Genomic DNA, 26,138 nt, shown 5'->3' on the forward strand with positions numbered 1-26,138 from the left:
AGAAGGAAATTGTCATCAATGCATCCCAGGAACCTCCTGGATTGCTGATGCCCTGCTGTACCTTCCTTCCAACAGATATCCAGGTGATTGAAGTCCTCTGTGAGGACCAGGGCTTGTGAACGTGAAGCTGCTCCTATCTGTCTATAGAGGGCCTCGTCCTGGTCAGGTGGCATGCAGCAGACCCCCCCACTATGATATCACCTTCCCCTGCCTTTCCTCTAACCCTGACCCATAAGCTCTCAGTCAACTTCTCATCCACCGGTAGGCCAAGCTCCATGGACTCCAGCTGGTCCCACTCTTCTTCTCCCCTGCCTGTCTTTCCTAAAGAGCCTGTACCTATCTATTCCTACACTCCAGTCACAGGAGCTATCCCACCACGTCTCAGTGATGCCTATAACATCATAACATTGTAGACGCACACATCTCTAACTCCTCTTGTTTGTTCTCCATGCTCTGTGCATTTGCATAGAGGCATTTAAGTGGGCCCCCCACTGAAGCCAGCTTACCAGCCGGAATGCTCACTGGCTGGAATTCATTATCTTGCACTTCATGTGCTGTCTTGCCGGCCTGCAATCCATCTCCAGGGCCAGGGCATTTAATTCCAGCACTGGTCTTGAAGTGGGATGGATTGAAGATCCCCTCCCCTGGCAAATCTAGTTTAAAACGCTCCTTACTATATTGGCTAGCCTTTGTCCAAAGATGTTCTCCCCCTTCTCTGAGAGATGTACCCTATCAGCACCCAGGAGACCAGGTTTCTCAAAGCAAGTCCTGTGGTCCAAGTAGCCAAAGCCCTGGCTGTGGCACCACTCCTTTAGCCATTCATTGATTTTCTGGATTCTGTCAGCTCTTTCAAGCCCCTTGCCTTTGACTGGGAAGATTGATGAAAAGATTACCTGGGCCCCTGAGAACTTCACTGCCTCTCCTAGGACTCTATAATCCCTCTTGATGCTCTTTAGATCGCTTCTGGCTGTGTCACTGATGCCCACATGAAACAGTAGCAGTGGATAGTAGTCCGTGGGATGTACCAGGTTTGGTAATCTCTCTGTGACATCCCTAATCCTAGCCCCCCCGTAAAAATCCAAGGTTACAGCAGACTATCTGCCTCAGGATTCAGACTGTATTCTAAATGCTGTCTGGTTATTTTCAGATAGATTAGAAGGAAGAATGTTTTTATTCATCATCGCACTTTTATTGCAGCCTTTTTTATAATTTTTATTCCAAAGCACATAACTTTTTCAAAGCAGGAAAGGAATCTACTTCAAACAAGAAAGAACATGTATAGCACCCAGACCAGAAGGATTCAACCTTACAGTGGACTCTAAAGGTCCTATTTAACTCAGATAATGAACTACACAAAGGTTTTTAGTAAGAATCATAGTGCTCTAGTGCACTAAAGGGGGCATAAGTAACTGTACAGTTCATGTTTTAGTTTGACTTCAGTTTCACAAGTCAATTTTAAGCTACCTTCTAAGGGTCCGTTTAGATTTCTGTAGATAATCAACATCTGTTTCTAATCAAACTGAGATGATTACCAAATTAAAACTTTTAATTAGCATTTTGCATCATTTACAAACTGTTGTTTATGTTTATGAAGGTGAAAAGGGACATCCTCAGTAGATATATATTCTTCAATCAAGTTTATTACTTAATTCCATGATTTTATAGAACATCACCAACACCATATGTGCAAATAAGTATATGCAACTAGAATTACTGCAGCAAAACACTAGTTTTCTCCATGACTAATAACAAAGTCATGCTTATAGTTGAAGGATCCATTAGAGAAGGGTGACTAAAGAACCCTCCTCACCTATCCTGCCAGTGAACAAAAAAAATGGCAAGTGCATGTTCTCCTTCTTCCAGCCAACACTTCTCCCATTAATCCAAACACATTTATGAGACTTGTTTATATTCTCCCATGAATCAAGTTTTACTTAATAAAAAGTCTGCAAGAGAATATCAATTCATTTTAAGCCTAAATGTTTTGATCAAACCTCACCCCATCTACCCATCCCTCACAATGTTAGTTCAGTACAATACTCAGGTGATTTTGCAATCAACCCAGTTATTTGGGGTTGCAGTCAGTTAGTAAGACTGCTTTGCAAAAGACATTACTTTGCAAATAGACCTGTCAGGTGGCCTACCAAATCATTGGACTGCAGTACAATGGCCTAAAGAGTACTACGTACCAGTTGAATGGGATTCCCACACTGCTGCTTCTGAGGAAAGAGGTCTCCCTAGGGTTTTCTTCCACTAATACGTAACTACAGTCAACTACAAGAGGTAGCCATAACCTAGATATCGAATTTTTTTTTTTTCTTTATCTGGAACAAAAAACAAATTTATAAAAAAGGAACAGTTGATTCTATGACAAAGCCGCCACTTGGTTTCACTTAAATCTATCTTCTGAATCTTGAATCATTAAACAGCGACATTTTTTACTTCCTTTGAAATCAAGTATTTTAAAAAATGTTACAGGTTACTCTCATTCTAATGGTACACATGTTTTGCCATAATAAACTGTAGCATTTAAAAAAAAAAAAAAAAAAAAAATCAAATCTACTCCTAAGCCTTTCCACATAAAACTTGGTTTCTCTTATAACTTCAAGCTTGGAGCTGAGTGACAGAATACATTTTTTTTAGCTTACTTGAGCAATAAGGCATTATTTCCCACTTAGCCGTGCATCACTTCTGACCTTCACTGTCACCTGTGAAACAAGCATCGTTGGTTTTCAAATAAAGGGACAAATGTAAGATTCAAGTAGCAGGAAACTAAGATAAAATTCAGAATTATTTCCTTCATAAACACAAACTGCAAACTGCTTGGACATAGCTGCTGTTTTAGCAGTTTCCACAACGTAAAATTAGGCTCTAGACAGTTTCTACTTTTAAGCATTTTTCGCCACCCTATTTGGGAAAGGAAGAAATATTATTTGATGCCTCTGAAACACAAAGCCATAAACCTAATCAGAAGAACATTTTGGTTTATGCACCTGGTACCAAAATGGATAATAACAGTCATGGCCTTTTAGTGGCTAGATGCGATATTATTTTCTTTCGCCTATATCTGTCCTTACTGAGGACCCAAACTAGTCGCATTCTCATTAATTCAAATCTGACTTGAGGATCTGCTGTACCAAATGAAGACAGACATAAAATATTTTTTCAAGAAGCTAAACTACAAATATTTATACAACTGCCTCACTACTCCAATAAATGCTTTTGAAGAAAGCATAACAGTGATATCAGAAAGTCTCTTATAAGAGTGCTCTGATCATAAAAATGGAAATTAAAGAAGTTTAATTTCTACTGCTTAAAGCTGCTAAAAAAGCACTTCAACTGCAACATCAAAGAGCTACTGTGGAAAAAAAAAATTAACACTAAGGCATTTTGCTCTTTCCTTTTATTTTGCAGTTCTTATTTTTCCCTCTCAAATGCTGGCAGATGCACCAGAGAGCATTAGCTCCCCCAACTGACTATCCCCCAACTGCTGTTCCTTCCCCATTACTATGATCCAAAGCATTTTATTAAAATAATGTGCTTTACAATAGCATTAAAAAAATTAAATGGTTAATTTTGCAACAACTGGCAGTTACCCAAAAATAAGGCATCTAACCTAGAAGTTATTTTAAAAGTCATAATTTTTAAATTTCAAGAGGCTTTTCAGAGGTGAAGAAGTTCTAAGATAATTTAAACAGGATTTTTTATGCTCTGTAAAGAGGAAATAGCAATACAGAAAGATGTATTCAAGAAGAAATATTCTATACTTTGAAGTTTATTTCTTCTGCACACTTCAGAAAGATAACACAGAACAGAAGCATTGCAGGGAATCTAAATTCAATTATACATCATCCTTATACCACAGATAAAGACATGATAATAAGTATTTTTTTTTTCATTTCTTGTGGAAGCAACAAAGAAGAAATATGTCTATTTCAAGGAACGAACAGTCTGAAGATAAGATGAAGGAAGGGTCACAGAAAGCAGAACAGTCAAGATGATGACCAGAACATCACTGAAAAGTAAATTTAGGATAAAACTTTACGTTCTATTCCACTCCACATTCCAGTATAGCAAGTTAAATTCCTGGAAAGGTACAGCAACAAATCAAAGCCACTTGATAGCACTTAGGAAAAAACACAGGATACAGGTGGATCGGTCAAAAAACAAATTGTGTTAAGCCAATCTCACTGACTTTATGGCAGTGTAACAGACCTCAGGGACAGAGAAAAAGTAGGTGTCCTATTGTGTCAAAAGCCCTTAAAGTCACTCTCATAAGATATTTTCATGAGCAAATGACCAAACAGTTCCACTGAAATCTCCTATAATTTGGGTGCAAAACCAACTGGAAAAGCCATGCAAACTCAAAAATAGAAGGATGTATTAAGTCAAGTTCCACAGTTATTTAAACTAAAATTTAATATTTTAATTACTAACCTGCATATTAAAACATGAGCAGATTACATATTTAAATGCCATGAGGCTGGGGACACTGCAAGGGCTCTAGAGAACGGGATCAGACAAGAGAATCTCATCTAAAGCTGAAGGCTGCATTTCAGCAGAGGCGCTTCAACATCTTACATCTGAGACAGTTCTGTACAAACAGAGGAGGAGCTGACTAACCAGGAGTGCTGAGAAAAGCAGTTCTGCGACCTGCCCATCTCCAGCTTAGGAGTCACTATATCATGGTATTGGGGGCGGGGGGGGGGGATGCAAAGAATACATTAATTTACTCTTCATGTCATCTTAGAATTGGTAATGGTTCAGCTGGAATACTCCGACCAGCTGACACCGCACTTAACAAAAGATGTTGCCCCACTAAAAAATGGCAAAGGACTCCCACAGGAATGACAAGCACCACACACAAAGAAAGGCTAAAAGAAACAAGAAAACATAGAGTCATCTTTATACGTAGAAGGCAAATCCAAGAGGAAAAAAAAAAAACAAAATAAAAATTAAAATTAAACTACCTTTATCAATTGGTGGATAGAACATGAAGAAATAGGCTTACGTTACTAGAAGGTAGAGTTAGGTTTGACATTAGGAAAAAAAAATCCTAAGGAAAGTAAAGCAGCAGAATGGTGACCACCACTGAGACATGAATATACAGGTGCCGGGGACTTTGCAAGCAAAGCTGTGAAGTTTTCATGTACAAAGCAAATGAAACAACACTCATCTTCAAAATGCTATTGAAAGAGTAACAGGCAAGGAGAGAAGAAATACATAGCGTTTTGAAAGTAACCACAGAACATTTTGGTCCACACGATCAGAAGACAGACCCTTGAACAGTCCCCAGAGAGAGACAAAATCTGACTGGTTAAGATGAACAAGTTTCATGGCAAGTTTTCACAACAACCAAGTGGAAAGGAATCAGAAGTTCACTGGATCTTCCAAATCAACACAAGATGCGTCACCAACCTAGAGAGACATTGAGCTGCAGATGCTGAACGCCAGATCTCTTCCATTTGATGTCTCAGAGAAGTGGTAGGGTCTTGAACAGCTAAAACTATGCAAGGCAATGCAAAGGCTAAAACTCAGATTGTGGGCTTCAAAAGAGATACTTCTGACAGTGCCAAGAAGTAAATGGCATCCTAAGGAAAAGTACAGCTTTGCTACACTTAACATAAGCTAGGAGAACATCCAAAAGAGAAAATGGAAAAGACAAAACTAATTGAAAACAAAGAGCTAGTAGAAAAAAAGTATTTTTAGCTATCAGGTAAGGGTTGAGACCACAGTAACAGCGATGCCTCACATCCATGAAAAATAAGAAAATTTGAAGAACTGAATCCTATTGCCTTCACCACAGAAACAATACAGAAAGAGTAAGTTAAAAGAAAATAATCAAAATATCCAGGGACATAAACAATGAGAGAAGGAAAGCATGACCGAGTAGACTAGAAAGTAGCTTCAGCAGAGGAAGAAAAAGCTGTAGCTGAGAGACACCAGAAGGACCTGAAGTTGAAGTTAGGACAAAGAAAAAGCAAGCATTATAAATGCTACATGCAGTTAATTTAGTGATAAAGTATAGAATACAACATTGGCAGGAGAGCTCGTTATTTGAAGACAGACAGTGAATTGTTAAATTTTCTTTAAAATTTGAATTCTGTCAAAAGAAAGATTATGAACAACTTCAGTGCATTATCAGTTTCACTGAAGCAGACTATGGCATGGAAGAATTTCCCAGAATTTAAGAACAAACTCAGGCATTGCTTCTGCTGAGATTTGTACACAGATATAGGAATGCAAGACGCTACGAGGGGTAAGTTACAGAGTTACTTTGCGATAGGAGAAGGACTAGACTGATTTGAGAAACAGGAGAGAATAGCAAAATGAGTATGGCAGACCTATTCCAGGAAGGAATAAAGGTCCCAGAACATGTGGCAGTTGTCTAAAAATGAATTAGATAAGTGATAGTTCCTATATGAAAAGTTCTATAACACGGCAACGAAGAGGAAAGTTCTGTTCATTGTCATTTTAGGGAACAGAAGGATTGAGTAGCAGCTGAGGAAATAGTCAGTTTCATGGAAAGAAGGAAGTGTTACTTATTACAGAAATTAACACAGAGGTTAAATTCACAGGGAATGAAAAGAAAGATCATTTAGACTTCTGCTAGTAGAGTTTCCTTTTAAGGAAACATTACTCCACATACTAATTTACAGTAACTGGCTTGTTAGTTGCCAATCCAGGGGACTCCACTCCTAACTACTAAGCAAAGCTAAGATACCAGTATGACTAGGCAATAGTTGACCCAATTTCTCCTTTAATGTCTCCCAAGCTGGCATATATTAGAAGAAAAAAAATGTGTAAATCAAATAAAACTCTAAAGAGAATACTCTCATCACTTTTCCAAAATATCTTAAAACGACTGCTGAAAAAAGCAGAATATATTAGAGGTGCCTATTTATACTTCAGAAGCAAGCAAAAATCCAGCCCAAGATCTAGAAGTTACTGTGCAATATGACATACATAGACACAGCCTTGATGGGCAAGAAAAAAAAAATAAGCAGCAGAGTGAAGGAAAGAATAAATTTACTCTGTTTTTATGGCTTCAGGTTATCATCATCATCATGATTAATTAATTCCCCAGCGATAGGTCCTGTAAGACCAAATATGTGAACAATAGGAAGCTCAACACCTTAATTCAGGAATTCCTAGGAACACCAATGACCCAGATATCATGCAGTTTTCCTCAAACTTACAAGCACATGGAAAGCTTTTCAATAACAACTTGTGGCAGTTGCCATAAATACTGTGATTATGTCAAAAAGGCTATCAGAACATCAGATCGATAAAGAAGGACTTATCTCACACTATGAAGGACTATTATAAGAAAAATGTGTAACTATGGTCATTTTTCAAGGGCTTCTGATATGGGCATTCATAACCAGCTGGAACAAAAAAGGGAAAAGGACAAGTGAAAAGGTTGAGGTAGGAACAGGGGCACGAATGAGGCAGTGCATACATAGCAGGGCACAGAAAAACAATCTCACTGACAGAGTTACATGACAAAGTGGGCCTTGGGCATAATGTCAACTGACTCCAAGCAGGTCTTGTATCACAATCTGGCAGAAACAAATTCAGGCACTCCTAACCTAAACAAAGGAAAACATCAGATGCCCACAGCTTGTGCTAAGAAAGAAAAAATACTTTCTAGTTAAAGCCCAAGTGTCAGTTACCTGTAAAACTATTTACTTTAAATAACTCCCTCATATACTGAAGAACTTACTTTGAGATTAAAATATTTTCTTCAGCGACTATAATATTGAAAATATTCACTATATTTCTCTTTAAATATCTTAAAAATCTGTATTAGTGGCTTTTACTGCCAGAAACTGTCAGGCATCATTGCTGTAATTACTCATTTATAGTGAGATTTTAATGCTTTAATCTCCTAAATTAATGTAAATCTCAACTGCACACCTGTGTTTGCATATTCGCTTTGATGGGCTCTGTCACCTTAAATGTCAGCATTTATTTCTCTTGAGTACTGCTTAAGGATTTCCTGTGCTCCCTAGGTGACTGACTTTGCACATAGACTATTTAATGTGCCTTGAGAGCTGAAAATAACATGCTATACATAAAAAGCTTCAGTATTTATCTGGATGACAGCACTGTTCCTTAAAAACGTTTGGGTTTTTTCGGTTTGTTTGGTTTTGGGGTTTTTTTTTAAAGTACAAGAAGTATAGAATAGACTGAAAACATTCTGAAATATCTTCAGAACCATTCCATGATTCTCTTGTTACTGTGATAGAAAACCATTCAACATATCAGGGGAAAGTACTCTTAAAGTATAGATTAAAAACAACCAAGCTGTAGAAACAGAGGAAAAAAACAACAATTACACAGCAGAATCTTCTTCTCGTATTGAACAGCCCATATTAAAGTGTCACGAAAGGCAATGTGGCACCTCCCTCTTTTCTGGTCAAAGAAACATTAAAAGCAGGAAACTCACATCTGAACATACCCAAAGGCTGACAAACCACATAATGCTAAAATAACATAAACATACACAACCAAATGAAAAAGGAGTGAGTCCTGGATCCATGTGTGGTTGGTTTTTTAAAAAGCAAGTAAGCTTAGTTCTGAGGAAAGCCTACTAGCCAGTCTTCCAGTCTCCCTTAAGCAGTTCCCCAAAATTTGGCAGGCACCTGATAGCAAGCCACCTACGAAATATTACATAAAAAGTCAAGACAGACAAGATTACAGACTGAGGTCCAGAACTTAAAGTGTCAAATAAGGATAAAAAAAAGCTTTACTGAACAAGAGGACTGGAGGATTACTGAATAGAAAGTTTAGCAAATGTTTGGTCCAACGCTCTAAGCTGAACAACTGGATGCGTTTTGCAAGACAGAAGGATTTTAATTAACATGAAGCAAATGCTATTCAAACAGCCATTTTCCCAAGGAACGGGTAACATCAAGACAAATACCCCACAACTGCCTATCAATTAGATGACACAGCTTTAAGAAAACTACACTTTAAATGAGCTAATAAATACCTATAATATTTTTTTACCAAAATATTATTTCCTAAAAGTTATTACTACAAGAGTGTCATTTAACAAATGCTGCTCCCAGGCCAAGCCTAACCCTTCCCAACTCAAGCCTGTTTCAGATATGCATGGAATTCCTCAGTAATATTCAAACGTTTTACACATGGTAATGCAAGGAGGGATTAGTTTTCCTTAAAATCCCACCAGAAACAGAAGGGGTGAAAAAAGCAGAAGCCGGGAAGTAGTTTTCAATGAAATGATGCTGTGTTGCCTCAACAGGCGTAAGAAAGTAATACCTCCTTAATCATTTTGACATATTGAAGGCACATTCAATAACACAGAAACAAGCCATACTCCTGGCTATTTCCAGCAACCTGCAAATATTAATTTATTCTCACAAGCCTCAATGCTGAAACTGTGACAGGACAATATGTGGCTGGGGAATAAGCAATGGAAATACAGCTCCACAAACACACTGTTTGCTGAAAGGTCTGTTGAACCTAAGAATGACATTTCTAATAGTCTCTCGAAGACCAGGAAAGCCCATTTGTTACTGTTTAGCTAGACAAATTCATTCTCAACACTGCACAAGTCATCTTTCATCATCAACATGCACTGCTGCCAGTTCGTTCAATCCAGTAACATATAGTATGTCAGTCACATGCTGTAGAATATTTAAGTTCTCCTAATTAAGCAGTATTTTAATAGAAATTTTTTTTCAGTAGTGATGATTGTTACATTAATTTTTATTAATTTAAGTTTACTCCAAGAGCTACAGGCAAAGCTGGAGCTTTCTAACAAAGTACTTCATAGCTGCAATGCAAAATTTTATTGAAATCATTAACGCAGAAACTGCAACGGATTTTCCTGTAATCCACACAGATAAATGAAGCAGTATGTAACAGCAGCAACGCTTCTGTAACATCCCTAAAGCATCTCAAAAGCAACAGTTGTTTGTCTACATAGATCTGGTATTTTCAAGGTTTTTCATGAATCGGTAAAGAACTAGAATGAGTAAATCAAAAGGGAAAAAAGCTTTGAACCAAAGTTCTAATTAGAAAGCAACAACTGTTGAATAATAAGAGTTGCTTATTAGAATAAGAGCATTTACAGAATTTTTGACACAACTCATATTCTGCATTCTCCATACTTAATGGGCCAAAATCAAGTGGTCTATTAAATGAGAATATAATTCACATGTACGTGCATGCATAGTCTAAGTAACAATAAACCTTATTTAATTGTACATCATTTATTTTAAAATTATTTATAAATCCTTCAATATGGCAGGCAATTTTTAACTACTGTATCTAATACCAGCTTTTTTTTTTCCTTAAGCAAAATCATACTCTTGGTTACACATCTGTAGCTCCAGTAATTCACTTAATATGCACGAACAAGCAGAATCAAAATGATTTCTAGCATGTACAAACATACGACCATGTGTCAAAATTATACTTGCAAAGTAGAAGCCTATTATTTTTAACCGACAGTGACAATCACACAGTAAGTTACATTCTTGAGCAATCCATACAGGATTTTCATACTTGATTATTAAATTTTAATTATGTCCTCAACAGCTACCTTAAGTATTCCTTGAATGCATGTCTTTTTAATTTTCACATCGTTTTCCAGATGTCAGTATTTACGAAATCGTACGATGTACAAAGTCCTCAGGTCACTGTGATTTGCTCTGGTTACTACAGCAAGAAGCCCACATCTTAAAAGGTTCTAGAGCAAAGTTTTTGATTAGAGACATTTGTTGATCAAAACTATTTTCCAGTTGAAGTCAGTAATATTCCACACACACTTCAGGTTAGAAACAAACACAGCTATCACTTTCTCATCAATGAAACCTTTAAGGTGAATTATCACACAATTCATTGCTTACATGTAAAAGAAAGCAAGGTAATTCTGACCTGAGTGTTATTTGCCCTGACTGACAGATGAGACATACAAACACCATATCTGAAGGACATAGACTGGATCTAACCCATCCAGAATCTGATTCAAAAATATCTATCAGCTTTCGTAAACATTGTTAACTTACTTTTGTAATTACACATTTTTTCAGGTAAGTGTTAGTTGACTGCAGCAGACTGAACTTCTCTTGCTGCAGCACATAATCACATCACTTAATCCTCACTTCTGTGGAATGCACAGTAATCTCCAAGTACAGAAGTTCTGTATGGTTCTTCTTTTAAAGCCATAACTGCATACTTTATTTTTTAAACAGAAGTACTAAAACTGTCTTACTGAGAATTTTAAAAAACAGCAGGCACATGCAACATAACACAAATACGTAAAGTAACATACTTACAGCTTCAAATGATAAGTTAACATGTTTCAGGAATTTCTGTCTTAAACTGTCAGTTAATTGACTGAAGCGATACCGCAAGAGATCCATTTCTTGTTGAAGAAACCAACGCCTGAGATCCTCACTGCAAAGAAATAATAGTTTTAAAAAAAAAATACATTTTCTGATTACACATTCTCTCTTTCTTTATAAACTATATGTCAAACCTAGTGAACACACCATTAAATGTAATGCTGACTTCGGCATGGGACCCACAAACCGAGGAGCTTGGAAGAGAAGGCAGGAAACCTTCAGGAAGGAGTACTCAATCAGAGAAGACTTGTGAAGAGACGATACACAATGAGGCACGACTGCAGATGTTTTGGAAGAACAGAGGTAGTCAATCTCAACACTAAAAGTTGTTGTGTAGCTATCAAAGCTGTCTGTCTCCTTTAAACGGTACTCACCACTTCTTACTTATTTTAGGTAAGAATAACCAACTGCAGATAACATTCTCTGGTATTTAAAGGACAGCTTTTTTTCTTCAACATGGCACAATATTTCTTCATTGTACAACTAAAGCCACAATTAATTTGATGAGGCAAATACATTATGAAGCCTACTTCTTTTAATTCTTATTTTTGAGGTATCTGCAGCTGAAGGAAAACACACACATCTCATACTGTAACAACAATGCTCTATGCTAGGCAACAAATAGCCTGGAAGCAGGCAAAAGGAAAATATATAACAATGAACTTGGGTAAGGAACACAAATAGAACATCCAACACTTGATAAAAGAGCAAAAGGGGTTTAAGCAACTGCAGGTGAGCAAGGAGGAGAATAAACAAGAACACAGGGACAGGAGTCAGTAGACAGCATAAAAGAAAAACAACACTGAAGCCAGTCTCCAGGTACTCTAAGTACTCATATTACTCTCTACATCCCAGCACTGATCCCCAGGCATCAGCACATTACTCAAAGCTATAGCACACAGGTACCACAACATGAGTAACAAAAGCCACCCTGTACATAAAAGCAGAGAATGCCTATGATCCTGTACCTCACTACTACAGGGCATGCTTTTAGACTGTCCTCCAAGAGCTACGCTGAGGGCTACTGTCACGACAATTCACAGAGCACAGAAATACTGCAGTCTGACATGTTCTCCTTACAATATTTAAACATCTTTTCCCATAGGGCACCAGTGAATTACAACAGAGCTGTTCGTGGTTTTAGGGACAAAATCTGTGCTTGAAATAGGTCTTGGAGAAAAGTTATTATTATTCACATTATAATTCCAGATGGAAAGGCTCTGTTAAGGTGCTTTGTGAAGTATAACCCTGTGGACAGTTTCAGTGCTTGGGATGTATTAATAATCTGTGCAAATTAAAATGGAAGATAATGCCTTTACAACCGATCTTCTGTAGTTCTGTGATCATCTGGGACAGTAACAAAAACCTAGGATGTGAAATTTTGTTCTTTCCCTAATTCATCAGCTTTATACTACATTTGTTTCCCTAAGGGGGGGGGGGGGGGGGGGCGGGGAGAATCGAGCATATAGAATTACTTTGGAGGCCAGTCAGTCTGAGAGATGCAACACACAGAAGCAGAAATGCATGGTCACAGCCAACATGCAAGTAAAAATCTCTTTAGAGCTGTGTTTGCCATGAAGACGAATGAAACAAGATTATTCTATTTCCTTGTCCTGACAGATATAAGTGACTGCGGTGCAAAAGAAGGGTACGGATGAGACCGGTCGCTCAAGACTGTACATACCATGTCTTAGCAACATTGTATGGGAATAAGCTTTAAAAGTCTTGGATTTCAGAAGGCAGAAGAAATACAGCCAAGAGATGATGTATTGCCTTTGCGTGGCAAGGTTTGATAGTGGGGGGGCTACAGGGATGGCTTCTGTGAGAAGCTGCTAGAGGCTTCCCCCATATCAGACAGGGCCAATGCCAACTGGCTCCAAGATGGACCCACCGCTGGTCAAGAGCGAGGCCATCAGTGACGACGGTAGTGCCTCTGTGATAACAGATTTAAGAAAGCAGGAAAAAAACCTGCGCAATTCCAGCCGTAGAGAGGAGTGAGAACATGTGAGAGAAACAACTCTGCAGACACCAAGGTCAGTGAAGAAGGTGGGAGAGGAGGTGCTCCAGGCATCAGAGCAGATTCCTCTGTGGCCTGTGGTGAAGACCATGGTGAGGCAGGCTGTCCCCCTGCAGCCCATAGAGGTTAGCGGCGGAGCAGATATCCACCTGCAGCCCCTGGAGGACCCCGTGCTGGAGCAGGTGGATGCCCAAAGGGGGCTGTGACCCCGTGGGAAGCTGGCACTGGAGCAGGCTCCTGGCGGAAACTGTGGACCCATGGAGACAGAGGAGCCCATGCAGGAGCAGGTTTGCTGGCAGCACTTGTGACCCCACGGGGGACCCATGCTGGCGCAGTCTATTCCTGAAGGACTGCACCCCATGAAAGGGGCCCACACTGGAGCAGTCAGTGAAGAGCTGTAGCCAATGGGAAGGACTCATGTTGGAGAAGTTCATGTAGGACTGTCTCCCGCGGGAGGGACCCCATGCTGGAGCAGGGGAAGAGTGTGAGGAGTCCTCCCCCTGAGGAGGAAGGAGTGGCAGAAACAACATGTGATGAACCGAGCACAACCCCCATTCCCCATCCCCCTGCACCACTGGCAGAGAGGAGGCAGAGAAATCAGGAGTGAAGTTAAGCCTGGAAAGAAGGGAGGAGTCGGGGGAAGGTTTTTTAAGATTTAGGTTTTATTTCTCATTATCCTACTCTGATTTAATTTGCAATAAATTAAATTAATTTCCTGCAAGTCAAGTCTGTTTCGTCCGTGATGGTAACTGGTGAGCGATCTCTCCCTGCCCTTATCTTGACCCATGAGCCTTTTGTTACATCTTCTCTCCCCTGTATAGCTGAGGAGGGGAGTGATGGAGCAGCTTTGGTGGGCACCTGGCATCTAGCCAGGGTTAACACACCACAGATGATGGCTATATTACAAATTTAACTGACAAGAATGGTGGACTTGGCCACTTCAGACTAAGAAAAACAACAAACCAAAACAAACCAATTTATAAGTTGAGGACTGATGCAGACCAGGAAAAAAAAAAAGTTGATGTAAACTCGTACCCCTGGGTGGCACTGTTGGCCAACTGGAAACTTAAAAAGACGGTGTCACAGTAAAACAAGCCTGTAAACACAACTGCCTGGCAGGCCACAGCGAACTGAATTCAATCTAGTTTGCAGTCATGTCTATTTAAGTACACTTTTTCAAACACTCCTACCTTAATAGCTTTCAATTAACCTCATTATTTGTGCCAAGCTTAATTTTGACCTAATGTGATAAAAACTTAGAGAACAGTATATTCTATTTGCCTCCCAGTTTTAGAGCATAGAAATATCTCATGCCTGAAACAGCTGCTTTTCAAGACAGAATGAAGAATGCTGGGTACAAGGTCACCTCACAGCGCTTAAGATGCTATTTTCCATTTTATGAGTAAGCACTAAGTCCACCTTTCCAAAGAAACAAAAGCAGCAAGCTTAAGTGGAAGCTGCTTTATTGAAATACTGCATCAAACTATCTGTATATAAACAGGAACACAAAAGTACATTTCCAAGTAGTTTATAAACGAGTGCCCTGGAGCTCTATCCAAGGCCTCTCCTCCCTAAGAAGGGGTCCTTCCCCTAGACTACAAAGCCAGGCTCCTTCCTGCTGATTCTGTGGCCCAAAATAGCTTGTATTAATTTCTGCACAGTGGTTCAACTTCAACAAACTGCCCACCTCTGCCCTGCCTATAGCCTATTCCCTGAAACACAGGATTTGGAGCATGCCTTCCATTTCTTTCCCAAGCAAGCATTGCATAATAAGATCTCATACAAAAGACAATGATCTTCGTTTTAAAAAATAGCTTGCAGAGAAAAAGAAAGCAGTCCAATTATCTGCATCTATCCTTAATTCCAGGAGATTCCAGAACCATTACAGAGATTCAGGGCATGGGGGGAAAGATACCACATCAGTGACAAAGGCAAATGTTTCACCAAGTCCTTGCTTGGCTATTTCTGACGGAGGCAGCCTTTCATTCAGCATGCTAGCCGCCATCATTCACATATGCCTTCCTCCCTTCTCGGACCAGCGAACAAAGCTTAGTAAATTCCACTCCTGAAACAAATACCTAACCTTCAGGGTTTTGCTACATGACTTGTATTGCCTTCTGTGAATCTGACCCAACCCAGTTTTCCTGAAGCCACAGATCAACCAAAAACAGATGCCTCTTGAATTCCAGACCAGATTCTTGGCACCAGACGATTTTTCCTTCCAGAACAGCAGCACTTTCTTCACCCTCAAAGTGTCTCATCTCCCCCAGAAAAGCAATGGTCCCATCTAAATAATACCTAGATTCTGAAAGTAAAGTTTTACAAGACAGGATAATGGAAACCAAACTAACTATTCAAAATGCCACTAGCTGCATAATAAGAAACAATAAGTTTTCAGGAGCTTTTTAGTCCCAGGCTACTTAAGACTACCACCTTTTAGCGGGCATTGGTAGAAACTTAACATACTGGTAAAGCAAGACATTTTCTTGTAAAGATCAGCATGACCAGTATGACAAAGGGAGCTTATAAAAATATATACAATGAATGCAAGCACTAGAAAGAAACCAGTATTACATTTGTTATTCATAACTGCATATAATACCTGTACAATAGAGAAGGGTAGAAGGAATTTCATTCGTAATTCTGTTACTCAACTTGTTCCATTCTTTCAGGATTTTAAACTACACTGTCAAGAGTCAATGCAGTGAAGGCTGCTATTGATCTTCACATCCACAGCCCATTCCTCACTGTACATGCATCACAGATCTAGCTGGGTCATCAATCACATATATCAACAAACTGTCTTCAGCACAGCCCAGGTGTCTTTTGAAAGGGCAACGTGACAGGATGTGAATAATCCTAAAGATTTTGGGGTGTTTTAAGCCACCCAGGGCCTGTCATGGTGAGGTTTCCTCCATCTGGAAGCTTTTGAGGCCTCTGCTACTTCTAATTCTGATCAGAATAGGTCAGGTAGGAGGCACCTACTGTTTGTTAGCCACCTCAGTCTCTTCTCCAACACTTGCCCCAAAACTCTCAACAGTCTCATGACCCATTCCAAAAAAGGAAAAGCCCCATCCATTCCAGCTCCATATCTTGGCTTAGAGCACAATCCCTCCTACTCACCTTCCCAATCTGTTTTTGCTTACAAATCTGTATCGGTCCATAGCAGCGCTTCAGTCATGTCAGCTATCACAGTATCATAACACGTACTCTACCACATTCACCTAATTTCAACTATATCACAACTTCAAAGTCCAGTTGAATTAACAATTCAAAAACAGTACACACTTCATATTTGCCAGTTTTAATTCTAAAAAAGGACTGCAATGGCAAGGAGTCAGAAGTTCACACTGATGCACAGAAAAGCTGCTAACAGACACCAAGTACCGACAACCTCTAATTTCATCCAAAAACTACAACTGAAGCAAAAGGAATACACTTGACAGGACCAACTTTGTGCTTGAGATTTCACATGACAAAAAAATTGCAAAGCAACCATCCATGGCAATGAATTTGGAAGAAAAGCAGAGTCAGTAGAGGAAACCTCAAACTCAGATGGTACTTTTAGTTTGCCAGAAACAAGGCACTCTCTTTCGACAACAATATAAAGCCTTTTTACAGTCAGGTCTTCGGTCAGCAATCAACAGTTTAAGCATATAAGCAGTTAATTTAATTTAAATTAAATTATCACTGCGAATGCCTGACAAACACTTAATACTGGTTTGCTTCAATCTCAAAAAAAGATGTCAAAAGGAAGAGACTGAAATCAATGTTCTGTGTGTAAAACCCAGAAGTTTGTACTTTTTTTTGTTAATTATTACAAAATCTGGATGTCAATTTTGATCCCGAGTATCCCTTTTCATCACTGTTGAAATCAGGTTCCTAGCAAAAAAAGCCCTCTGTTTGAGCCTATCTTTCTATTTAGTAGTCGTGCAACTCTAAAATATCTCTAATGTCTATAAAAAGCAATGTAGTATCGGCATACATTTAAAATTAATAATAAGAGTATAGCATAACACAAAAAGTACTTACGACTGACAGTAAGCAAGGCGCAGTATGAAATGAGAGATGTGGTCTTTTCTTCTTGCCTCATAATCATCCTCAGCCAAAGCCTACAGAACATATTATTATTTCAGAGAAATAATCTCTCCCAGATTAAAAATCCACAAATAATTTATCATTGCTGTTCAACAGTGTATTAAAACTCATCTTTAAGATAATAAATACAAGACTATTAAAGAAGGGGATTGTCCTAAAGAAATAAATATATACTCTCAAAGAAAAACTACATCTCTGACAAAAAGACCAAAATTTAAGTTTTAGGAATAGTATTTCATCATCTCTACTTTTATTCAGAATTCTTGAATGGTATAAAGAAAATAAGTGCAAGAGAGTTCCCTTTTTTGATTTTTACTTACTTTGTAGGGAAAATTAAGTCTGCGGAGCTCAGACTCCAGCTTAGTTTTGTATAAATCATTACTTCTCACATAGCTCACACCAAGGTTTTCAACTACTTTGAGCACTGTGGAAAAAAAAAAAAAGAAAAAGTCCATGGTCCATGTTAGGGAGAAGATATTGAAGAGACATCTAACTGTACCATGTCTTGGGAAATGCACAAACCGGGGTAAGGGCGCAGGAATTGCTTTTAGTGCTATGGGGAGCAAATAAGACCTATGGAGGATAAGCTGTGGCCCACAAGTCCTGAACAGCTTGTCCAACTCTGGGATCCATACAGTCACCATGGAAAGAGAGGCTGCTAACTCTGATAGATCAGAACATCAGTTTACACCATAATGACAAAACCCTTGGATTCAGTGCTTTTCACGAGTTCAGGGGAAGCCTTGCTCCCAGCCACAGCTATCTGAATGGCTGTACTGAGAGATATCAAGTATGTCACCACACATAGAAAGGGAAACATGTTCCTAAAAACCACCAGTGTAAACCAAAACTGTACAGTCCTGACTGCTATACACCAGACACTCGTCATGAAATCAGTCACAGCTCTCTGAAATACCTACAGCAACTCGTTTTTCTTTAGAGGGGGCTCATTTCAGCATGAGCAGGCAGACAGTTCACATTAACAGGCAAAAAGAGCATCTGAGCCCGCCAAAAAGCCATGACAGGAAGAATCAAAAGCTTCGGGGGGGGGGGGCCTGAGGGGCGGCCGGGGACGCTACTCACGCCTCAGGCGGTCGATGGCAAAGCTCTCAAACTCCGCCAAAGAGATGTTTTCCGTGGGGGGCTCCAAGTAGAACTGCAGGCTGTGAGGGTACAGGTCCCGCCGGTCCCCAGCCAGCCGCAGCTGCTTCAGCCTCGCTCGCCCGCTGGAGAAGTCCATCTGCCCCGCCGGCGGGCCTGCGGGCGACACGGGCGCTCAGCCACCTGGCAGGCGGCACCGGGGGGAAGGAAGGGGAGGGAAGGGGAAGCCCCAAGTGGGGTAGGGCCGGCCCGCCCGCCACCGAGCCGCCCTGGGGCAGCCCCCTGGACCCCCTACTCCCCTGCAGTGCCCATCCCTTCGTTCCCATGGCAACCACCCCCCGCCCGCCTTAACCATAACGCATGACCCCTCACCTGCCTCCGCGCACCGGCCAAGCGCCCCAGCTTCCCGCGCACAGCTAGCCCCGCCCACTTCCGCACCGCCCTCGACGCTCCGCCGCGCCTCACGCCGAGCCCCGCCTACCCGGGCCACGCCTCCCGCGCGGCAATTGGCTGTCCACAACGAAGCGCGCCGACTCCCAATGAACGGTGCCCACAACCAGCATGGCGGCTCCTGCTACGTGCGGGCAGGTTGTGGAGGCCTCTCTAGCCCCGTTGGGAGCTCTATGGTTCCTGGCCAGTCGTACCTGGATACCTGAACTGAACAAATGGGTCTTTTTGTCTTTCCGACAGCGCGTGAAACGCTGTAACTAGCTTTCTGCCAGTTTGTGGTTTTCACGGCTGAAGATCTTTAAAAATATTTGCCACCAAATTAAACTAAAACTCTTTTTTTCCCCTCCAATTCCCTGCCTCTGAATTTCTGGGAGCCTGCAGATGGCTGTGGGCGTCAGGGTGGTCGTTGCTTCCACCGCCCGCCTGCCCACTGGCCATTTCCATGTTCCCAGCACCGAATGGCGGCGCAGTGACGTGGCTCCCTGGGGGCCGAAGCAGAGCGATGTCTGTCGGCAGCACCAGGCCGCAGCCAGCATCAGGAAGGCCGCTGCTGGGGGGGGAAGGCCTGGCTCCATGGCCGCCCTGCGTAAGCCCCGTGTGGCCATGGCACCAGTGACTGTCTCCGAAGGGCCCACCCGAGGTGTTGTCCCACGGCACTGAACACCTGCCCTCGAGACTGGCACAACTGCTGGGTTTCATCAGTCATCTACTGTTGTCCCCTCTTCACATCAGCGACAGCAATGTCATCTGGTCCTATGCAACTCCAGTACCCAAAATGGAGGCTCACAATATCACTAAGCTTCATGATGCTGTTAAGCTGGTTTGAAAGTGAAATGTTCAGCACAATATTCAAACACTGAGGAACTCCCTTTTAATTCTGTGATCCCATAAACTCGGCACCATTATACAGTTGTATAATTTTGTCATTTTTCCAAGATAGCTGTAGAATTTGCAAGTTTTGCCAGTGGGTCGACTGTTTTGCTGCAGCGGAGGTTATGTTCTCTTTCACATCCCTGCCTCAAAATGCCATTTATTTTCCCTAACCAGAAAAGCTGGTTAATAACCTTGAGACAAATTTAAAGTGTAAAGGGATGGAAAATCAGAATTGGCATACAGTTTATGCCCACAAAGTGAGGAAAATCAGTAGCTTAGGCTGGCAAGTTCTTAAGAACAATGAAGCCATCATGGACCAGGACACAGTAGTCTCATGTTCATGGGCAACACCTAAGACATTGCCAAGTAATTTGATTGCAGAGTTAACAAACACTGCCACTGGAAGCCAGCCTAAAACTGCAGCCTGCCTCTGTACTAGCAGATTAAACATGGTGCTGAGTTCAACTGATGTGGGATAACCACCTCGGTTACCCTTCAGAACAAGGTGGCCACATCCAAATTGCCTACGGAAAATACTTCTATGCTCATGCTAATTCTCAAACTGTGAAGTGTGCTCTTTGGGCTGGGCCAAACCTCTGCCAAGGGACAATTTGAACAGAGTGGAAAATCAAGTTTCACTCTCCAGGGCTGCTCTGTAGTTTTTCCAGGAAAAAATATGCTATCAATATATTTTTATCTATTTATATTTTTGTAATATATTTAACCCAAAGCAACTTGATATCTTTAAATATGTATATAAAGCAACTTTAACCCAGAGCAACTTTTTCAAATAGCCAGTGCTCATCCCTGCACAATTTCTTCCCTTCTCCACCCGGTTGCTACACGAGTTGCTCAGGAGTAGGAGTGCATCTGCCAAAACCACCTAGCAGTTACAAGAAGTCAGAGCTTTTGCCTTTGACCGGTGTGTTAATACCCGAGAGATCTTGAGACTGGCAGTGCACTGTCCAGGGCCGGTCAAGGTAAGAGTTTTCACATTTGCTTTGCATGCTGTACACAGCCTGGACTGGAGGGGGAGAAGTGTGACAGTGCTCAGGAGCACTCTGCAGAAACCAGCAGTGCTTTGCATTTTAATTAATTTCAATTAATGTTTTAGGGTTTGGCACATAAGCAGTACCATACTTTTTGAAACCATGGTATGTGGTTTGCTGTCCGTCACCATTTCTTCTACTGAACCACATCCTGCTAATTTTTAACAGGTCAGCAGTTAGGTCTACATCTGCCATTTCTCATCTTTTTTTTGTTTTAATACTATTTTTTTTCCTCTAATGCTAAATACTGATCCTCAAATTGTCTGTAATTAGGTGAAGACCTACCCGGGTTATTTTTTTTTAATTCCAGTTAACTATTAACATTTTGCATATTATTGCAAAAAGTCGTATGATTACTTCAGCAGAAACTAAGAAGGAAAATGAATATCTGTATAATGTAGACTCAAATAAATCTTACAATGCAAAACCTCATGAGGGGTTTGTCAGCTCTTTCACCCAAAAATAATTTTCTTGGGAAAAGAAAACAGACAAAGTGAAAAGGTATCGCCTTGGTGGAAAAGTCCCGAAATTTCATAACCAAGAATTTCTTATTGATGCATTTATTGAAACCTATTTCAATAATAGGTAAATATTAGTAATATTAATTATTAATAATTGGTGCTTATTAGTAATATTTTGTTACTTTTTTCTACATATATTTTCATCACTTCCATAGTATCATTACCAGTAGGGTCTGATTTTTTTAAATATATTTTTAACAGAATCATTGATGTTGCAACAACCCACCTCACAAATGTTTTGCAACAACATCCATATGGTCAGCTGTCAACCTGTCTCCATCATCCCGTCCAAACACAGTCCGATTCAGCATACCCCAAACTGTTCTGCTATTTCAATAACAAAAAAAACCCCAAAATCCTTATTTGCATTAAATATGAATCATTGCACAGTTTCTACTCCCACTTTTGTTATACTGACTAGCAGAGTGCCCGATGCTAATCTGTCCGAGCCTGATTCTTCTCTACTTGCTTAACTAGAACTGCTAATAAAAGAGTAAATATGGGGATGCTGATACCTAGTCTCTCTTTCAAGCTGCCCCATTCATCCATTGTGTCTGGGATGTCTAGATCTCTGTGGATGGCAAGTCAGGACATCAAAATGTCCTGACTCTGCTTCCAGCTCCCTTTCATCTCCTATTGTTAATTTACCAATGATCTTATTTACTGTGTGTATCATCAGGCTGACTGAATTCCCGTGTAACTCAGTCTTTATATGTATTGTCTTCATAACTTGCTTTCTTGATGTTTTCGCCCCTTAGGATATTCTCCTTGAATATTTTTTTAACTTTTGTTTATTCAGTGTATTTATTTATAGGTTTTTATATAATTTAACTCAATTAGTATACTGGTCGGGCTTTTTCAGAAGTCTTGACAGTTTTACACTTTTCTTGTAGTGTATTTGTGTCATTGCTAGCCCAACTTCTCTTTGTATGTCTGTTTTGCTGTTCTCTGCTCCACACTTTTTATTACTTCTTTAAATGTTTTCCACCCAGGTTATACCGAGATTTTTTTTCTGACCATGCTGCAGGTACCTCTCTACTTACTATAAATAGCAGGGTAAATGTTCTGAGCTGGCCTTTAAATTCCTGCCAGCTCCAAGTAAAGCATGAATCATGCAGTGAAGAGAGGTTCAGGGGGCTATTTTAGTAGGAATACGCTCCCAGTCTCTCGATGTTAATTTATATAAGTGAGAAGTGATGATGGTCACATCCCTTGTGACGGTCTAAGTCTCTCTGGCTCCACTCGTACAGGGCTTTCGGATCCTGGATTTATTCACAAGTCCCCTGTCCAAGACGCTAGTGCACAGGTGGAGGAAATCTAGATGCATCTTCTTAGATTTATCCTGACAGGCAGGTCTGTCTTCCACCTCCACCTCTCACTGCATGCATCTTCTTCAGTACGTTTAAGCAGCTGTAGCAAATATGTTCACTGCACCCTTGTTCTGTTACAGATATTTTCAATCCCTTAGGACCATTGTTCAGGCTACGTATCAAGGAAGAATATGCCCTGTCCCTATGCAAGTCTTCTCCAAAAGGATGCCGCTGTCCTACTGCATTACAAGATGTTCCATATACTTTGAATAATTTTGCCTGTCATGCTGGCACTTGGGCAATGTGGAGAGAGGTTGACCTGGTTTTTTGTCTCTTGTTAATCTTCCTCTGATAACTTTTGAGCATTCAATCAATGTTAGAGCGAGGGATTGAAGCATCAAAGATAAGAAGTACTCACAAATTTGAGAAATTAGAGCCTGGGTAAAGGAAAGAGAGAGAGATTCAGATTTCTACCATGGTGTCATGGTTTGAGGCTGGGCTGGCCACTAACAAATGACAGACGCAATCTACTAACCCCTCTCCCCTCCCAAAAGGGAAAAGGAGAGAGAACAAGAGAGAGAGAGACTTTAAGGTTTGGAAAAAAAAACTAAAACAGCTTTAATGCAACAATAACAATAAAAGATAATAATAAGAATAAGGAAACAATGAAATCTATACAATATGTACAAATATATACAAAACCAATACCGAACCCAACTCCCCCCACCCTGATGACGATACGTCACCACCACGCTGCAGGGCTGGCACTGGGGCAGTCCCAGGCTGCACTCGGCAGCAGACAGGAACGGGATGCAGGAGCTGGACTCAGGCACTGGATTCAGGGATGCACGGATTGGGATTGATGACAGAAGAACAGACAGAGTCCTCCTCAGTTGTCGGCCATCGAAGAAGAGAGCAAGAGAGCGAGACCCTCGTGATCTCTCAGCTTTACACTGAATATGACGTGTATGGGATGGAATACTCTGTTGGTCAGGTTTGGGTCACCTGTCTAGTTCACCCCTCCCTGCAGGTGTGACCTTTTTCGTGCTTGTGACCATTTTCACTCCCGGCACCCCAGCATGGGATACAAGATTTAGCAGTGACCTTGGTCGCTACAAGAACAAGAATAAGCAAGGGCCTCTCTGCACACCATTCCTTGGTACGAGCTATAAACACCAGGCCTTATCACTGCGAGAAGCAGTCACTGTCTGGAAAAACATGCTGCTGTTTGAGAAAATGCCGTTAGTTAAAGGAGACTTCACTGAAAAGTTAAAGCACTAAACCAGAATTAGTTCTGATTTAGCCCAAACCAGGACACATGGGAAAGAAATGCAGAACTCAGCCTCTTTTGTGTGTGGAGCAGCAGCAACCAGCCAGTTAACACAAACATCCTGGCTGATCAGCATAAATATAGCTTGAGCTCAGCCACTGCTCCATTGTCTCCAAACAAGCAGACAGGGGAAGGTTTGAACCATCAAGCACCAGGACTAAGAAGGTAGAATTCATTTGTAGACTTAATGCATTCTGCTGCACAAGGATCTCCATCTTTTTCCTGGTATGTCTATCTTACTATATTTAAATTGTGAGCTTCTGAACATGCAAAGAAGTTTTTCAGTCTGTCTACATGTATAGATATTGATGTTTTCTCTTCTTGGAAATTATTACCAGTAAACTAACTTAAAAGAAGAAATGCTTTTGTTACATATAACATTTAAGATTTGCTGCATTTCTGATACTCTCTTGGGATTAACCAAATTTCTACCTGTATAACAGTAAAGAACAGGATCCTTTCTTATCAAGTAATCTGTAGGCGATTGAAATTTTCTTTAACCCCAAAAATATTGATATCTAACATAATAACTAGACATAGATACATATCTAGGATTTTTATGCCTTTTTGAATCACATAAAGAATTGTCAGGATTCATTATAATGCAAAAAAAGTTTAAAATATTTTTTTACCAGGAGAATCTCTTGTTGTCTGAAAATTTTAAAGTATGATTGTGCCTCCATTAAAAGAAACCCACTGCAGTTTAAGGATTTTCTTCAGCCTTTTTGCTGTTTATTTAGGGTTATTGAATAACACAGACTTGGCGAGGCAGATTCCCCGTTTTAAGCCTATGACTTGATTGTGAAAAAATGTCCTGTTCAGTACTGACACACACTGAGTTTTCAAATACCCAGTCGCTGTGTAAAACAGTCTGCAAAATTCCAACCTAAACGTAAGTGGCCAGCTGCCTTCCAATTGCTAATAAACCTCTGTGTTAAACTGACTCAGAGCACTTCCAACATTACAAGTGAAAACACCCAAAATAAACATCAGGGTGAGATCTGGTCTGCCTAATCTAGGTTTGCACCTACCTTTTAACATCTTCTTTTAAAGGGAATATTTTCCCATGGAATACTTGAAAAGAGGTAGGTGTCCTGCTGGCCTCCGAAAGGACATCCAGCCTGCCTAAATTTAGCTGCCTGAGGAGCTGATTTATTTTCCATTTGTTTGCCTCAAGTTTGTTCGGGGTTTGTGGTATTTTTTTGTTTTCCAGGTTGGGGTTTTGTGGTGTTTTTCAAATCTAAGTGATGCACAGGAGTGGGAACCTAAGTATTTTTGCAAGTTAAGTGAAAAGAGTCTCCCTTGTATGTAATACTAGGTCCCGTTCCCTGTTATGAATGGATACCAGCGTAAGGAGTTAGAGGTAACTCATACATTCCTTTTGCAAGAAAAATTCCAAATTAATTGGAAGTTGCCTGAGTAAAATACATGCAACGAAGATGATTAACATACTAGCTAATTCTTGAGCCACCTTCCTACTAGAAACTAAATATGTTATTTTGTCTTAGTTCTTAGCATTTTGTCTTTATATTGCTTTTGTCTTATTCTAGCATTTCCTTTGGCTGAGGCTTTGTGGAAGTTGAGCTAAAGAAGCAACACGAACTAGTTTATCAAAAAGTAATAGTGAAAAGTTCAAACAAAGGCTCCTCTCCCCGTTAAGTCTTGTCTAAAACTGCATTGATTTCGCTGGAAGCAGAATATAGCCTCAGAATATAAAAACCCAACCCCATCCTCCAGCACTGTGGACATCAGTTCCTACTGTAACACTCCTTAAGTTTCAGGTCTTGCTGATAAAACTGTTGATTTCTTTTCAGACTGCAGAACTAGAATAACTGTTGGCACCAGTATCTTGGCAATCTTTCTTCAGATAACCTACGTGAATGTGTAGAAATCCTGTACACACAGTGTCATTTTGAAAATTACATGGTACCTTTGCATAACAAATTTCAGAAGCTGCGACTCATCCTACTCACTTTTAAATCACTGTTAAAATTGCCTACAATATAGC

General features: G+C 40.4%; 1 protein-coding gene across 1 annotated transcript in view; it reads right to left on the reverse strand.

Moving 5' to 3' along the window:
• The window catches only part of PRIM2 (DNA primase subunit 2), a 118,608-nt gene extending 99,872 nt beyond the window's left edge, over nt 1-18,736 (reverse strand). The window contains exons 1-4 of the mRNA XM_086461501.1: nt 18,580-18,736; nt 17,817-17,920; nt 17,431-17,510; nt 11,313-11,433 (exon numbers count right to left, since the gene is read on the reverse strand). Of these exons, the coding sequence (XP_086317627.1) occupies nt 11,313-11,433; nt 17,431-17,510; nt 17,817-17,920; nt 18,580-18,736 (462 nt within the window). The remainder of the gene's footprint in view (nt 1-11,312; nt 11,434-17,430; nt 17,511-17,816; nt 17,921-18,579) is intronic.
• Nucleotides 18,737-26,138: the final 7,402 nt, after the last annotated feature.

Source organism: Leptosomus discolor, chromosome 2, assembly GCF_034619465.1.
Source record: "Leptosomus discolor isolate bLepDis1 chromosome 2, bLepDis1.hap2, whole genome shotgun sequence".
Lineage (NCBI taxonomy): Eukaryota > Metazoa > Chordata > Aves > Leptosomiformes > Leptosomidae > Leptosomus > Leptosomus discolor.